This window comes from Schistocerca serialis, chromosome 3 (genome assembly GCF_023864345.2).
Source record: "Schistocerca serialis cubense isolate TAMUIC-IGC-003099 chromosome 3, iqSchSeri2.2, whole genome shotgun sequence".
NCBI lineage: Eukaryota > Metazoa > Arthropoda > Insecta > Orthoptera > Acrididae > Schistocerca > Schistocerca serialis.
In genome coordinates, this window is record NC_064640.1 from 894,974,698 (window position 1) to 894,993,587 (window position 18,890).

Genomic DNA, 18,890 nt, shown 5'->3' on the forward strand with positions numbered 1-18,890 from the left:
CTGTCACAGAGAATTGGAACTCTAATCATTTGCCTGCTCTCTGATGGTGTGTACATATACAAAGGCCCAATATCATGGCATCATGGCCATGGATGCTAGCAAAGACTCGGAGTGAAATTGAATATTGTGTAAACATTCTACGGACAACAAATGCAGCAGATGTGGGAGCGTATCCATAAAAAACTTTGAGTTAAGCTACCATTTGCCATAAACCACATAAGTGTATCTAGCATAGCTCCTGAGAAATACATTTCTGTAAATCAGGAAAAGGCTGTATGCTCACCCTGTGCATTAATACAGCAAGTGTAAAAACATGAAAGGGCTGAGTAAGGAGCATCAATAATGATAAGGGAAAACTTACAGAAGTATGAGTCATTTTACTTTCACATCACAAATTAATTTGTAAATATGGCTACATGCTGAACATCTAAAAGGTTTTTAATTATTATAATTATTATTTTTGTTAAATATACATATCTGAGTTAGTAATAATTCCTATCCTCCACCTTTTGTACATTACAATAATGGAAATTCCCCTACAGAATAAAAGGAGTTGTCAAGGAGACACTTTTTCAGTTTGTTTTCAGATTCTACCTTTTTGTGCTAAAGACAATCTTAAAGTGGAGTAATTAATGTCATTTTTCCTTCTGGTATTGTAACTGTGTACATCATTGTTCCTTTGACTGTTAGCATTTGGATCATTATAAATTTCATCCCAGGTTATCTCTTATAAGCTATTAAAAAAAACATTTGTCCTGAAGTCATTAATTACTCCAACCATTTCCACTGATTAGTATCTATACTCTGAGGCACTATAGTATTTATTCTATTCTTATTCCCTCTCCTCATGTTGGAAAGTTAATTACTGAGATCAAATTGTAGGATCCAAATAATGTTTCCAGATCAGTTTTCCTGTGAGAATCCTTTTGAAAATCGACATTGAAGTCACCACAAAGTATTAGCTGCTTGCTGCTGTCTGACAGATTGCTTAGTAAGGAATCCAGATTCCTCATAAACAGTTCAAAATTTCCCACTGGTTATCTGCATATAGTTGCAATTAAAAGTGAACTATTTTTCAATTTGTTGTTGATGTTTTCTTTCATCGGCTTTTTTTTTTTATTTTAGTACAGACCAAGATGGTGAAATAAGCAGTAGGTCTCCACATTTATATTAGCACCAGAAATCTTTCCTCATTATAAAGCTTGGTTAAACTTTTATGTATAGATAGCATGACCAACTGAATCAGTTCAGAATCTGCAGACAAATCCTTCATAAAGTAGCTACAGATAAGCATTCGAGTAAGTACTACTGAAATTTGTGGCCCTTGTGGTTTGATCACAAACTAGCAAAGCTAATTTTCACTTTAATTTCCAATTCAAAGTTGTGTAAGTTAAAGTGTTTCAGTGATGTTAATACTTTTGTCACTTTATTGCAAATGTATTTCACTAAAAAGTTTTCCTTATACAGAATGCTTTCAGTTGTTAAGGATGCAGAAAGAGGATGATTATCTGAAAAATGTGTGTCTAAATAACTACAAATAATATGATGAGACTATAACAAACGCATTTATACTCTTTTTATAGTATGAGAAGCAACAAAACTAAAAGAAGAATGATCTTGCCTTATCACAGCTGAAAACTAATGTACAACTTCCACACTGCAAATTGCAGCATTTTTAAATTGTCTAAATCTAACCACGCCCTGGCTCAAAATGATTGTTCAGTGGTTCCCAACTCATAGCATTTCCATTATACTAAATTTGGCTATTTTTTACCAGCTTCAGTATGGTCTGCTTACCTCATTTTTCTTCCATTTGTGCCAATTTAATATTAATGCTTCTGGAATTGCGGCAGTCTGGCTTTCACTGTCATACCACTGCAACTGTTTGAAACTGACTTAGACGATGGCTAAATAGTAACTGACTACATTCTACTTGCATATCACGACGCTCATTCTACCTAAAACATTTTTTCTTACCCTATCTTGTGATAGAAGACCACCTAGGTCAGATGACCACCTAGGTCAGGTGTCCACCTAGGTCAGGTGTCCACTATATGCAGCAGGCGGCTACACGGCTAGCAGGGGGCTGTGTGGCATGGACTGGGCAGTTTTTTAGGTTAGAGGGTCTCGGGAAAACACAAGAAGGGCTTCAGTCACAAAGGGTGCAAGCCGAACACAGGAACAACGTAAATACGGGAACCATTGGTATAACAGTTGTAAATTGTCATAGCTGTGTTGGGAAAGTACCAGAGCTCCAAGCACTTATAGAAAGCACTGATGCTCAAATCGTTATAGGCATTGAAAGCTGGCTAAAGCCGGATATAAGCTTAGCCGAAATTTTTGTGAAGAACCTAACGATGTTCCGAAAGGATAGGCTAAACACAGTTGGTGGAGGCGTGTTTGTTACTGTTAGAAGTAGTTTAACGTGTCACGAAATTGAAGCAGATACTCCCTTTGAGTTTTTATGGGCAGAGGTCACTGTTGGCAACCGGACTAAAATAATAATAGGATCCTTTTACCGACCTCGCAATTCAGATGATACAGTTTCGGAAAGGTTCAAAGAAAACTTGAGTTTGGTTTCAAACACTTACCTGACTCATACGATAATACGTGTGGTTACCTCTTCTTGAAGCTATGTGTCATGATCAAAACGCTGCATAGCCAACCACTTCTTCATTGCTGGGAATAAGTGGATGTCTCTCGGTGCCACGTTGGGACTGTGAGGCAGATGAGGAAACAACTCCCACTTAAAAGATTCGAGAACTTCACGAGTGGCATTTGCCGTGTGGGCCTGGGCGTTGTCGTGAATCAGCAAGATCTTTGAGCCCAACTTTCCCCTGCGCTTGTTTTGTATTGCTCTTCTGAGGTTGTGCAGAGTTTGGCAACACCGTTGAGAGTTTATTGTAGTGCCTCTTTCCAGGAAATCCACAAAAATCACACCTTTTCTGTCCCAAAAGAGGTAACCATGTGGTTGAAGGCGCAGGCGGCCGAATTTTACGTTGAAGGAATTTCGAAGCTCGTCCATCGCTACGATAAGTGCCTTAATTTAAATGGCAACTATGTAGAAAAGTAGTATTTAAGTGTGGCTTTCATCTGTATATAATAAAAAAATTTCCAATACTTTATTTATTTTTAATTCCAAAACGTAATGTACTTTGTGGATAGCCCTCGTAGTTGGTGGTGACTTTAATTTACCCTCGTTATGTTGGCAAAAATACACGTTTAATTCCAGAGGTGTGCGTAAAATATCATCCAAAATTGTGCTAAACGCATTCTCTGAAAATTATTTCGAGCAGTTAGTTCATGAGCCCACACGAATAGTAAACGGTTGGGAAAACACACGTGACGTCTTAGCAACAAATAATCCTGAGTTAATAACGAGCATCAAAACTGATACAGGGATTAGTGAACACAGGGTTGTCGTAGTGAGATTGAATATTGTAATCCCCAAATTCTCCAAAAATAAGCAAAACATATACCTGTTCAAAAAAGTAGATAAAAATTAATTTGACGGCTTCGTGAGACAATCTCCACTCATTCCAAATTAATAATGTAAGTGTAGACCAGAAGTGGCTTGAATTCAAAGAAATAGTATCGGCAGCAATTGAAAGGTTTATACGAACTGGTACTGCGAACTGGGAACAATAAACTTGTTGTTTCATTTAAACCAAATAAATTAACAAACAACGGAGCTGATCCTCCTTGGTACACAAGACGAGTTAGAAGACTGTTGCAGAAACAATGAAACAAACATGCCAAATTTAAACAGATGCAAAAATCTCCAAGATTTGTGATCTTTTACAGAAGCTCGAAATTTAGTGTGGACTTCAATGCGAGATGCTTATAACAGTTTCCACTACGAAAATTTGTCTCGAAACCTGGCAGAAAATCCAAAGAGATTCTGTTAGTATGTGAAGTATGTTAGCGGCAAGAAACAATCAGTGCCTTCTCTACGTGATGGCAATGGAGATACTATCGAAGACAGTGCTGCCAAAGCAGAATTACTAAACACAGCCTCTCGAAATGCCTTCACAAAAGAAGATGAAGTAAATATTCCAGAATTCAAATAGAGACCAGCTGCCAACGTCAGTAACGTAGAAGTAAATATCTTCGGTGTAGTGAACAACTGAAATCGCTTAATAAAAGCAAGTCTTCTGGTCCAGACTGTATAGCAATTAGATTCCTTTCGAAGTGTGATGATGCATTAGCTCCATATTTAATAATCATATACAACCGTTCACTCGACGAAAGATCGGTTCCCAAAGACTGGAAATTTGCACAGGTCACACCAATATTCAAGAAATGTAGTAGGAGTAGTCCACTACATTACAGACCCACGTCGTTAACATCAATATGCAGCATGATTTTGGAGCATATATTGTGTTCAAACATTATGAATTACCTCGTAGAAAACTGTATTGACACACAGTCAACATGGGTTTAGAAAACATCGTTCCTGTGAAACAGAAGTCGCTCTTTACTTACGTGAAGTGTTGAGTGCTATTGACAAGGGATTTCAGATCGATTCCATATTTCTGGATTTCCGGAAGGCTTTTAACACTGTACCACACAAGCGGCTTGTAGTGAAATTGCGTGCTTATGGAATATCATCTCAGTTATGTGACTGGATTTGTGATTTCCTGTCAGAGAGGTCACAGTTCGTAGTAATTGATGGAAAGTCATCGAGTAAAACAGAAGTGATTTCTGGCATTCCCCGAGGTAGTGTTATAGGCCCTTTGCTGTTCGTTATCTATATAAACGATTTGGGAGACAATATGAGTAGCCGTCTTAGGTTGTTTGTAGATCACGCTATTGTTTATCGACTAGTAAAGTCATTAGAAGATGAAACACAAATTTCAAAACGATTTAGAAAAGATATCTGAATGGTGTGAAAATTGGCAGTTGACCCTAAATAATGAAAAGTGTGTCATCCACATGAGTGCTAAAAGGAATTTGTTAAACTTCGGTTACATGATAAATCAGTCTAATCTAAAAGCTATAAGTTCAACTAAATACCTAAGTATTACAATCATGAACAACTTAAATTGGAAGGAACACACATGAAATATTGTGGGGAAGGCTAACCAAAGACTGTGTTTTATTGGCAGGACGGTTAGAAAATGTAACAGATCTACTAAGGGGACTGCCTACACTATACTTATCCGTCCTCTTATAGAATACTACTGCACAGTGTCGGATCCTTACCAGATAGGACTGACAGAGTACATCGAAAAAGTTCAAAGAAGGGCAGCACATTTTGTATTATCGGGAAATATGGGAGAGAGTGTCAAAGAAATGATACCAGATTTAGGCTGGACATCATTTAAAGAAAGGCATTTTTTGTTGTGACGGAATATTCTCACGAAATTCCAATCACCAACTTTCTCCTTTGAATGTGAAAATATTTTGTTAACACCGACCTAAATAGGGAGGAATGATCACCACAATAAAATAAGGGAAATCAAAGATCGTACTGAAAGATGTAGGTGTTCGTTCTTTCCGCACGCTATTCGAGATTGGAATAATAGAGAATTGTGAAGGTGGTTAGATGAACCCTCTGCCAGGCACTTAAATGTGATTTGCAGAGTATCCATGTTTATAAATAGACATTCGAAATGTAGTGGCATTTTCTAATAAGGGAATGATCAGTTTGTACAGAATTACAGTTAATACGTAATATGGATATGGTTTTTTCATAACAACTTTCTCAATATTTCTGTTACAGCACATACATTGTGTATCCAGATGCGAGGAATACAAATAATAACACACAAAATAGACTATGTGTAGTCACACAAAAAACATTCACTTAGAATATAGATAAACAAGAATAGGATACATCACAAACGTACATGTTTGTAATGTTGTTACGTTACAACTTGGATAGCAGATTACCTTCGATGTGTCAACTCGACTAGCAATTTATGAATTTACTTTCTCTTGAATGGTTTGTTGTTCAAATTTAATGGTGGTACCAGCATGGTATTTAGTATTTTGTTACTCCCAGGTGTCTCAACTCAACCAACAATTTATGAATTTACTTTCTCTTAGATTGTTCATTGTCAAAATTTAACAATGCTACCAGCACAGTATTCAGAAAAAAGCAAAAACTGATGAACATGGTGTATTAAACCGAAAACTGTGAAGTACAGTGAAAAGTGTCGGAATCTAACATGATGGTGCGTGTTTTCCTTCTGTAGCCAATGGCAGTTTATTTTGGTCGACAAGACTTCAGGCCACATAGATACTAAGCTTGAAACGTGTTTTCAGCTACTTGATGTGGACACAGTTTGGAAACATCTTCTGAAACACGAACGTCTATCTATAGCAGTGTTGGTACAGATCAAAGGAAATGTTTCAATCCAGCTACTGCATGTCACCACTGCACGGTGAAAATGTATGCTTATATGTCGCATTGTGTGATCTGTTTTATAGAGTTGTTAGTGTTTTATTTTCTCTTGCTGTATGAAATTTTTCTGAGGAGTGGGTGGGGGGGGGGGGTGGGGGGGGGGGGAGAAGAGGTGCAGTGGACATGGCAGTAGAGTGTCAAGCTGTCATTGTTGTACCAGGCTGGCAGCTGCTTGTGGAATATATGAAGAAAGTAGTAAAAGAACAGCAATAAAACTAGATGCTCTGCAGAAAACTGCTGCTACATTTGGTAGAATACTGAGAAAGACTGCATAGAAGACAAAATAAGGTGGATTCTCCTAGCGTGCTTCCAGATGTGAAATGTATACTCATGGCTGTGAAATTCATCTCCCGTTGACAAAAAACTAAGACTAACAAGATGTCTGGTTGTAATTGCTTTCCTAACATTTCTATCTTTTTCTAAATAACGGTGGTGCCATATTTTCCAGAAAACCAGGAAGTTTCATATCAGTACACACTCCGCTGCAGAGAGAAAATTTCATTATAGAGCTCTCTTACACACTCAGTTCCCATGTGAAGCAAGCTTTTCCCACCAGTTGTTCTATGGTGTGTTTTCGCTCACCAAAGATGATGATTGTATGCAACCAAACAAATAGATTTCTTAAAACTAATGTTACCAACTTTTATACAAACTACATATATTGCCAACTATATTACCAACTACTATACAAACCATCCATAAGATAATAATGTAGTTTTAAAACCAATTACGAAATTCTTTGATAAATGCAACCTTATTCTGTTAAAGTACGGAACACTGATAGATGCTTACGGCCTTCAGGTCACAAGTCACAATAAATAAATAAAAAAATAATGAATGGCAATGAAAATTCACTAAGAAATCTCCACACCGTAAATATGATGTACAAAAGATAAATGGCAATGAACAATTTACAAAAGAAATGCAAAATTTAAAACCACAAAATTGGCAACAACTGCAAGCAGGACTTTTAAATGCAGCTGAAACTGTAGCACCGCAAACAAGAACACGTAAACACCCATGGTGGACAGATGAGTGTGACCAACTGATAAATCTCAGACAACAGGTGTGGCAAAATTGGTTGTGCAACAAAAATCAAAAGACCCTGGAAGATCTCAAAGATACCAGGAAAACAGTCACAAAAGCAATACGTACAGTCCATAAACAACACGAAGACAAAAGATTGCAAGACATAGAAAATGATTTCAAGAAAAACAATTCCCGAAATTTCTACAGAGTATTCAAACAAAAATTAACAAAGTACTCTCCTCCATCACTCCAGTTCAAAAATGACCATGGGGAAATTGCTCATACCAACACCGAAAACTGTGAAATTCTTGCAAAATACTTTTCTAAATTACTGAATTGTGAAAAGCCTGCAGAAAAATTTGAGTTCCATCACACACAACGAAACCCAGACTCAAAGCCACCAAGTTTACAAGAGATTAAAGAGATAATTCAGTCACTGAAAAATAACAAAGCATCAGGAGACCAAATCATCGCAGAATTATGGAAAAATGCAGGAGAAAATCTTATTGCAAAACTCAAAGAAATTACACATGAAATCTGGAAAACTGAAAAAATCCCCACAGATTGGAAGACTGCAATCATACATCCTCTGTACAAAAAAGGAAGTAAAACAGACCCCAACAACTATCGTGGAATCTCTTTATTGTCAATAACATACAAAATTCTGTCTAAAACCCTACTAAACCGCACAGAACCTCAGCTGGATTCAAAACTAGGCGAATACCAAGGTGGGTTCAGAAAAGGTCGATCTTGCGTAGAACAAATCCTTAAGTTGAAAAACTCAATGAAATATTTACATAGTACTTCAAACAAAAGTTATGTCATCACGTTTGTCGACTTTAAAAAAGCATATGACAGTATAGACCGAGAATCCCTTTTTGAAGTATTAGCAGAATTTGGACTAGATCAAAAGACAACAAACATCATAAAAGAAACACTCACGGAGACCAAATCCAAAGTAAAATTTATGGGAGAATTGAGCACAGAATTTGAAATAGACATAGGAGTACAACAAGGGGATGTACTGTCCCCAGTGCTCTTCAATTGTACTCTTGAAAAAGTTGTTAGAGAATGGAAAAATGCAGGTGCACCAGCACACAGACTGGGACCAAGACATAAGGGCATAGAATTAGACTGTTAGCATTTGCTGATGACATGGCACTGATCGCACAAGACATTACCGATGCACAGAAACCGCTAGAATTATTACAAGAACAGGCAGCTAAAATAGGATTACAAATTTCATTTGAAAAAACAAAATTTATGACTGACGTCAAAGATGCACCTTCTGATCTCAAAAATGGTAATAACTACATCTCTCGAGTAAAAGAATTTAAATATTTAGGTGAATGGATTGCAGAAAATTGTAATGAAAAGAAATCTGACAGATCAAGAGTCTAGAAAATGGAGACGGCGTTTCAGTTAACAAAAAACATTTACAACAAAAAGAGTCTCTCGTGGAACTGCAAAATACGACACTATACAACAGTAATTAGACCCGAAGCTCTCTACGCATCTGAGACAGTAAACCTTCAACACAGAACACTAAAAGAGGAATTAGAAGTGAAAGAACGTAAGATAATGAGGAAAATCCTAGGACCAAGAACTAAAGATGGGGTACATTATCCAAAACCCAATGCAGAAATATATAAAAATATCTCCAAAATAACAGACACAATGCGCATGAGAAGAATCCAATTCATGGGGCACTTAGAAAGAATGGACTCAAACAGGTTAACGCACAAAATCCATACATTTTTAAAGAACAAAACTAAAAGACCGAACTGGTACAAACAGACAGAAAAAGACCTGAGAGAATTAGGGTCTCCAAATCTACATGATAGAAATGAAATCAGAAAAATCACAAACACGCGGGGTTTTGAGGAAGAAGAGAGAAAAACTAACCGACATACATGGTCTACGCAACGAAAGCTAGCCCATTCGTTGTTTATGAAGGAATACTGGGCGAAAAGGAAGGCCAACAAATGTTGATTACGCATGGTCCTAAGTGATCCATCCGCGAAGAAGAAGAAGAAGAAGAAGAAGAAGAAGAAGAATGACAATGACAATGATGTTGTGTATTGTGTTTGCATGAACCTTCAAGTATTAATAATGCAGCAACACATATTACACTTTCCTCGTCTCTAGACATGACCTGGCAGACAATACAAAAACAATGCCTGGTACCCATGGCTGTTCCCTTTAATTGTTGGTATGTCTGGCCTTCAAAAGTGAAGAAGTTGTATGTCAGGATGAAGCTGGGTAAGGTAATGAGGAAAGAGGTTTTAGGTAGGGTGGCAGGTGATCGGCGTGAAAGGAAGTGCTCCATCGCAGCGAGGCCCTGGACATGCGGAATATTTGTGTATAAGGAAGTGGCATCAATGGTTACAGGGATGGTTTCTGGGGGTAATAGGATTCCAGGCATTCGAAAAAGTGGTTGGTGTCTTTGGTAAAGGATGGGAGACTGCATGTAATGGGTTGAAGGTGTTGATCTACGTAGGCAGAGATACGTTCTGTGGGGGCTTGGTAACCAGCTACAATGGGGGGTTACCAGGATGGCCCCCTCATACGCCAACCTATTCATGGGTCGCTTACAGGAAGACTTCTTGGTTACCCAGGCCTGCCAACCCAAAGTTTGGTACAGATTTATTGATGACATCTTCATGATCTGGACTCACAGTGAAGAAGAACTCCAGAATTTCCTCTCCAACCTCAACTCCTTTGGTTCTATCAGATTCACCTGGTCCTACACCAAATCCCATGCCACTTTCCTTGACGTTGACCTCCATCTGTCCAATGGCCAGCTTCACACGTCCGTCCACATCAAACCCACCAACATCAAACGGTCCCTTCCCTACAGCCTAGGTCTTCATGGCAAACAAATCTGCTCCAGTCCGGAATCCCTGAACCATTACACCAACAACCTGAAAACAGCTTTCACATCCCGCAACTACCCTCCCGACCTGGTACAGAAGCAAATAACCAGAGCCACTTCTTCATCCCCTCAAACCCAGAACCTCCCACAGAAGAACCACAAAAGTGCCCCACTGTGATAGGATACTTTCCGGGACTGGATCAGACTCTGAATGTGGCTCTCCAGCAGGGACACGACTTCCTCAAATCCTGCCCTGACATGAGATCCATCCTTCATGAAATCCTCCCCACTCCACCAAGAGTGTCTTTCCGCCGTCCACCTAACCTTCGTAACCTCTTAGTTCATCCCTATGAAATCCCCAAACCACCTTCCTTACCCTCTGGCTCCTACCCTTGTAACCGCCCCCGGTGTAAAACCTGTCCAATGCACCCTCCCACCACCACCTACTCCAGTCCTGTAACCCGGAAGGTGTACACGATCAAAGGCAGAGCCACGTGTGAAAGCACCCACGTGATTTACCAACTGACCTGCCTACACTGTGAAGCTTTCTATGTGGGAATGACCAGCAACAAACTGTCCATTCGCATGAATGGACACAGGCAGACATTGTTTGTTGGTAATGATGATCACCCTGTGGCTAAACATGCCTTGTTGCACGGCCAGCACATCTTGGCACAGTGTTACACCGTCCGGGTTATCTGGATACTTCCCACTAACACCAACCTGTCAGAACTCCGGAGATGGGAACTTGCCCTTCAGTATATCCTCTCTTGTCGTTATCCGCCAGGCCTCAACCTCCGCTAATTTCAAGGTTCCGCCGCTCATACCTCACCTGTCTTTCAACAACATCTTTGCCTCTTCACTTCCGCCTCGACTGACATCTCTGCCCAAACTCTTTGCCTTTACAATTGTCTGCTTGTGTCTGTGTATGTGCGGATGGATATGTGTGTGTGTGTGTGTGTGTGCGCGCGCGCGAGTGTATACCTGTCCTTTTTTCCCCCTAAGGTAAGTCTTTCCAGTCCCGGGATTAGAATGACTCCGTACCCTCTCCCTTAAAACCCACATCCTTTCGTCTTTCTCTCTCCTTCCCTCTTTCCTGATGAAGCGACCATTGGTTGCGAAAGCTAGAATTTTGTATGTATGTGTTTGTTTGTGTTTCTATCGACCTGCCAGCGCTTTCGTATGGTAAGTCACATCATCTTTGTTTTTATATATATAATAAAAAAGGTTTTACTTACACGAGCTTTCAGAGCCAGTGGCTCCTTCTGTCAGCAGAAGAGTTGAAGGGGAAGGAATATGGGTGAAGGAAAAGGATCTGGAGAGGTTTAGGAAAGTGGGTAGAGTTGGAAAAGCCGCCCACAGTACCCCAGATAAGAGGAGACTTTATTGGATGGGATGAGAAGGAAAGACTGATTGTTGGGGACTGCACCGGACAAGAATTGAAAATCTTGGATCCTAAAGGTGGAAGACAGGATAATATGCAAGACGGAGATTACTGCTAAAAAATCGTGCACGAGTTAAGAATGAAAAGGTAAGTGCATTGTATGTAACAGAGTTGGGAGGGGAATGGTGAAAAATAGACAGGTCAGAAAATGAAAGGTGTTGAAATCTAAAATGGAGTGAAGAAAGGAGTAGTTACTGTGAAGAAATACTGAGATGGAAAAAATTAACATAAATGAAAGATGGATGGCGGGAACCAAAGATGTGTTGTAGTGCTGCAGCAGGGACAGTCACAAGGGTAGGAGCCACAGGTAGGGAGATGGGTACAGAAGGAGCATTGGGTCTGTCAAGGATATTGTGGAGACGGGGAGGGCAATGGAAAGCTGTTCTAGGTGTGGTGGGCAAAATCTCAGACAGAATGGATCTCATTTCAGGGAGTGATTGTAGGAAGTCATAGTCTTGTTGAAGTAGCTAGTTAATACATTCAAGACCAGGATAATACTGTGTGACAATTGGTGTGCTCCGAAGTCGGTTTTGGAGGAATCAGCAGTATCTGTATTGGATGTGATGGCCAAGGAAATCTGTTTTCAAACTATGCTGGTGGGGCAATTGTGTCCAGTTAAGACGGAGGTGAGAATGGTGATATATTGCTGTAAAGAGTCTGCGTCTGAACGAATATGTTTGCCTTGAATGCCAAGGCTGTATGGGCGGCAACATTTGACATGGAAAGGGTGCCAACTGTCAGAATGTAAGTACTGTTGTTTGTTAGTAGGTTTAATGTGGACAGAAGTGTGTAGGTGACCTTCGTTGAGGATGAGATCGACATCAAGGAAAGTGGCATGGGATTTGAAATAGGACCATGTGAAATTTAATTGGGAGAAGGTATTTAGAGATTCCAGAAATTTAAACAGGACAGCCTCACCATAAGTCCATAAGGCAAAGAGGCCATCAATGTATCTAAACCAAGCCAGGGACTGAAGGCTTTCAGATCCCAGTAAAGCCTACTTCAAGCAACCCACGAGAAGGTTAGCATAAGAAGGAGCCACCTGTTTACCACGGCTGTACGCCCTGATCTGTTTGTATGTCTGCACATCAGAGGTGAAGTAGTTGTTGGTAAGTATAAAGTTGGTTAAAGTGAGCAGGAAGGATGTCATAGGTTTGGAATCAGATTGGCGCTGACTGAGGAAACGTTACGCTGCAGACAGACCATTTATGTGGAGGCTGTTGGTAAAGAGGGATGTGGCATCAGTGGTGACAAGCAACTGTTCAAGGCAGGGTTCTATGTCAGGTTCACTGTTGGAAAGTTTTGGGATTGGGTTGCAAAGATTTATTTCCAGTTCACATTATGTGTGAAGGAAAGAAGGACCTTCACCAAAATGCGGGTTTAGGGCTGAAAGTGAGAGACCCTGTGATAATATAGATAATTCAGGAGGGGAGAGTGTGTTAGACTAGAGGTTGGGAACACTGTATTGTTGTGACTGGTTCTTGTGCTCATGAGTTGTTATTGGTCTGGTGGGCAGTAGTGAAGGCTGTGGGATGTTGAGGAGGTTGGTCAAGTTCGGTTTGTACTAGAGGAGTGATGGTTGATGGTGTGGTTGTCTAAGGGAGCTGCAGAGGGACAGGAAGGGAAACACCACTGTTGAGGTAGTTTAGAAGGTGGGATAGCTTTTTGAGGCAAAGTCCAGCATGTTGTTACAGTTTGAAGTTGACTTAGGAGATACCATCCAAGGCAACATGAGGGGCAGATAACTGCAGGATTTTGTAGGAGGAGAGAAATAGGGTGGAGGGGAAATTGGCATATTAGGCGTACAGGTCACAGTAAGTGCAAGAGGTGGCTATATTTGAAACTGTAAAAAAGCCTGATGTAGAATAAGATTACATCCAGAAACAGGGACTCTGTGTCAGGCCCTGGGAAGTAACTCCAATGGATGAGCTGGTTTCAAGATACAGAATGTGGGACCATAGTTTTGATAGTGCAAAAGCATGTTTTCTCAACGAATGGATGTAATACATGATGGCATACATATGGCAAGAGAGGACAGTTCGGAGTTTCACAAATGGTGGGAGTGGCAAAAAAGTGAAGCAGAGTGTGGAAAAGGATAGGAAAATGGAAGAATAGCAAGGAAAAAATCCAGAAAAATCATATAAATTTGTACGAACTCGAATTTCTCACCAGCAAAATGGGCTATATGATATGAAGAAAGAAAAAGTCGATAAGAAAAGTTGTCAAAAGAGAGAACATTTTAAAAACTGTGCAATCAAAAGAGAAAGTCATGGGAGAAAATGTAAACTACTTTGCTTGACAAATAAAGTAATCTAGGAGATAGAAGTAAAAGTTGATCAGAGTAGTTTGGCACAAATCAAACACACAAATGTGAAAGAATTACCTATAAACAAGGTAAGTGGAGGGCAGAAAAGAAAATAGCTGTCAAATTTGCAAATAAATCGGCAAAAGATGATCGTGAGAAGGCCCTGCAGTGTAGTGAATCCTAAACAAATTATTGTAGGCAACTTCGTAAAAACGTGTCTACGAGCACAGGTATTAGTACTCCTAACCCTGTGACCTTCCCCGCTGCGAGACTTTGCCTATGCACCCCACTACCACCACCTTTACCAGCCCTGTAACTGGTAAAACATGTACTATTAAAGGGAGAGCCACCTGTGAAATGACACGCATCATGTACCAGTGTTAATGTGAACACTGGTCGGCCTCTTATATTGGTGTGACTAGCACCATGTTATCAGTAAGGGGGAACGGACATATGTATACTGGCAACACACAACATCCTCTTGCACAGCATGCTCTACAACATGGCAGTCTTTACCTCAGTGCCTGTTTCACTACACACACCATCTGGATTCTTTCCCCAGACACCAGTTTCTCACAACTCTGCAGGTGGGAACTACATGTCCTTGGTTCTCGCCACCTACCTTACCTTCATTTACATTAATTTCTTCTGTCTCAGTATTTCTTCACAATAACTACTCCATTCTTCACTCCGTTTTACTTTTCTATGTCTTTCATTTTCGGACCTGTCTATTTTTCGCCATGCCCATCCCACCTCTGTTGCATACAATGCACTTAGCTTTTCACTCTTATTAACTTGTGCACAATGTTTTAGCAGTAGTGTCTGTCTTGCATATTATGCTGTGTCCCACCTTTAAGCTCTCAGGTTTTCAAATCTTGTCTGGTGCAGTCTCCAACTATCGGTTTCTCCTTCTCATACTAACTGGTAAGACTTCCCTGACCTGGGGTTCTGGGTGACTTTTCCGAACTCTACCCCTTTCATTAACCTATCGAGATCCTTTCCCTTTCTGTTGGAAGAAGGAGCCACTGGCTCCAAAAGCTTGTGGAAGTAAAACTTTTTTTTTTTCAAGTGCGTGTTCTCCTGCCACTGCTTGATGAGTAGATTTTTTATTTAGCCACTTACATTATACTGTCACAAATTGATTATTTTCGTTGTTAAACTCAATGAAAAGTTAAGGCAGAACTAGAAAATATTTTTAATAATCATTTTGAAGTGTTGTGGAGAAAATAGGACCAAGCTGATCATTAGAAATGTCAAGGTTGTGTATGAAAGAGGCGATACCTATCAATTTGATAAAACTGAAATTCAACCCACCTTTCCTACTGAAATTAGGAAAATAATAAATTCACTCAAAAGGTAAAGCTTGTATGGAATTGATATCATTTCCAAGACAGTACTAAAAGATTGTTCCCAACCCGGTACATAGGATTCTCAGCCACTCGTGTAGTAGCTCACTGAAGCAGGGCATTTTTCCAGGTAGACTGGAATATGCTATTGTTAAACCATTGCATAGAAAAGGGGATAGGTCTGATGCTAACAATTACTGCCCAATCTCACTTCTGACAGCTTTATCCAACATTCTTGAAAGAGTGATGTATTCAAAAGTAGGTTTTTATATTTGTAAAAATGAAGTACTTACAGAATATCAGTTTGGTTTTCAGACTGGCTTTTCAACAGAAAATGGTATATGTGCTTTCGCTGATCAACTATTAAATGCTCTGAATAAAAGAACATCACTCATTGGGATTTTTAGTGACCTCCCAAAGGATTTTGCTGTGTGAATCATGAAATTATTCTAGATAAGCTTAAGTATTGTGCTATGAGAGGACAGTGCACAAATGGTTTAATTCATATTTAACTGGAAGAATGCAGAAGGTTGAAATTAACAGTACAGATAGGCTGCAGAAATCAGCAGAGTCCTCTAACTGGGGAGGTATCAAGAATGGTGTCCCACAGTGTTCAGACTTGGGTGCCTTACTGTTCTTAATATATGTTAATGACTTGTCACTCTTATGTTCACGAGGATGCAAAGCTACTGCTATTTGCTGGTAATACAAGTATAGTAATCAAACCCAACAAACAAAAATTAGCTGAAGAAATTGTAAATAATGTCTTTCAGAAAATCATTAAGTGGTTGTTCTTTGCAAATGGACTCTCACTAAAATTTGAAAAAATGCAGTATATACCGTTGTGTACAGTAAATGGCATAACACCTTGATAACTATAGACTTTGAACAGAAGTCTGTTGCCAAGACAAAATATTCAAAATTTCTGGGTGATGTGAAATTGAATTGGAAGAATCACATTGATGATCTGCTGAAACATATAATTTTGGTGATAAATGTATCAGTAAATTAGCCTACTATGCCTGTTTTCATTCACTGCTTTCATATGGCATCATATTTTGGGGTAGTTCATCATTAAAAGAAAAAATAACCATTGCACAAATGCATGTAAGCAGAATAATAGCTGGAGTCCACCCAAGATCACCTTGCAGGGATCTATTTAAGGAACTTGGGATATTCACAGTGCCTTCACAATACATATATTCACTTATGAAATTTGTTATTAATAACCCATCCCAATTCAAATTTACCAAATAGCATTAAAAGTCTGACAGATAGCCAATCAACATGTAAAAACCAATTAAAACAATTTCTGAATAACAACTCCTCCATCTCAATAGATGAGTTTTTAGATAAGAAGTGTGACCAAGGTGCGGATTTCTATCGTCAATGAAGTGAATGATTGATACAAAATTCCAACCATTATTTACAGAAACTTGGTACCCGTGTTGAAAAATAATGCCATGGATCTGTGTGTCATTTTGGAGTGTAGTGCAGCATTAAATAAAAATTGGTCTACTTTAATGATACATAACTTACTTTTAGAAGTCCTTGTACGTTCCTCCAGCAGTAATGAAAATAAAATAAGGTTCATCATATCCACTGAATGATCTAAAGTTATGTATTTAACAACATTCCTTTCTTTTTTGCCTCAGATTTTTAATTTTAAGTTCAGACACACCTTTGTGTGTGTTGTAATCCTTACTATAAAGTCTAGTATCAACAGTGCACTAACTATTTTCTGCAAATCCGCAGGATTAGCAGATCTCCACCCATCTGCAATTAGAGGATCAGACAATTTGCTGAATGAGAGAGGGAAAGTGACACCTGGTAAGTTGTATAGTTATATTGTATACTTAAAGTTACCTGGTGAACTGTAATAGTTACAGTACAAGTAGACAAGGCTCAATACATTTCGTACCTTTAAATTTTGCTATCATCTTGCAATATCTAATCTAAAATCTAATGGTTGTAGGGTTGCTTTACCTATACAATGTAAAATTGCCTTCATAGAATACAAACAGATTCCTGCAAACCAGGAAAACAGTTGCTCATTCAGTTCTGTACCACATTTTATGTGAGACTTCATTGTGGTGACTACCTTACCACATTTTGTGTCATCAAGTAATGCACAGGTAAGTGAAGATAAGGCTATTCAGCAGCTGTTTGAGATACTGAATGATTCAATAAAGGCAGACATTTTAGATACTGTTTCGTGGATGAAATATGTTTAAACTATGGTTTTCATGATTAATTTGGAGCTGATATGACAAAGGTAGAGTAAGGCATACTACCACCAATTGGACATAGTTAAACTGTAGTTCATTTACTGAGTCTCCTTTGATTTGTATTTGTGGAACATGCATTACAGAAAGATAACTATAACAAGGAAGCCTATGAAGATAATTCTAAGTACATAGGGATTTCAAAAAGTCAGTTACACGTGTCATCCTATGCTAAGACCATTGTGGGGCAGGGGGGGGGGGGGGTGCATTGTCAGAAGAGAGTACATATTACAGGTTTCCTGCAGGCACAGCTCTGCAGTTGTGTGGATAACAGGTACATCACTGTGTGGGAATGAAATAGCGTGAAAACTGGAAACATAATCCAAAGTTTAAATACCTATGACAGTAAAATTCTTGTTGGTGAAATATCTAAATTGCACACAGATTCACTGTGAAAGTTGGGCGATATATGGACCAAATACAGCAGTCTCTCCGGCCGTAATGAAATTGTGCCGACAATTGACAAAGGCTGCGCAGATGAGAGTGATGATAATTGAGATGTCCAGATGTTGCACCTTGCAATTTCCATCTTGTTGGCAAGCTAAAAGAAAACCTGGGTGGTTTTTCCAATGAGGAGAGCATTCACACAACAGTTCACAAATGGTTCTGTGACCAAGGTGTGGATTTCTATTGTCAAGGAATTGAATGATTGATACAAAATTCCGACCATTGTTTACAGGAACTTGGTGACTGTATTGAGAAATAATGTCATGGTTCTGTGTTTCACTTTGGAGTGTAGTGCAGCATTCAATAAAAATTGGTGTATTATAATAATGTATAACTTACTTTTTGAAGTCCTTCTATGTTCCTCCAACAGTAATGAAAGTAAAATAAGGCTCATCATTTAAAATTACATCTTAACAACATGACTTTCTTTTTTGTCTCAGATTTTCAATTTAGGTTCAGACACATGTTTGTTTGTGTTCTAATCCTTCCTGTATAGTCTGGTATCAACAGTGCTCTAAATATTTTTTTACAAATCCACAGGATCAGCAGATCTCCGCCCATCTGCAATTAGAGGATCAGGCAGTTTGCTGAAAGAGAGAGGGAAAGTGACAGCTGGTAAGTTGTATACTTCAAGTTACCTGATGAACTGTATACAGTGCAAGTACACAAGGCTCAAATACACCTTGCACCTTTAAATTTTGCTATCATCTTGCAATATCTAGATCAAAAATGTTATGAGTGTAGGGTTGT

At 39.1% G+C, this 18,890-nt stretch overlaps 1 protein-coding gene across 1 annotated transcript in view; it reads left to right on the plus strand.

Annotated features, from left to right (window-relative positions):
• LOC126471301 (uncharacterized) overlaps window positions 1-18,890 on the plus strand; it is a 196,945-nt gene that overhangs the window by 101,903 nt on the left and 76,152 nt on the right. The window contains exons 9-10 of the mRNA XM_050099421.1: window positions 17,164-17,238; window positions 18,681-18,755. Of these exons, the coding sequence (XP_049955378.1) occupies window positions 17,164-17,238; window positions 18,681-18,755 (150 nt within the window). The remainder of the gene's footprint in view (window positions 1-17,163; window positions 17,239-18,680; window positions 18,756-18,890) is intronic.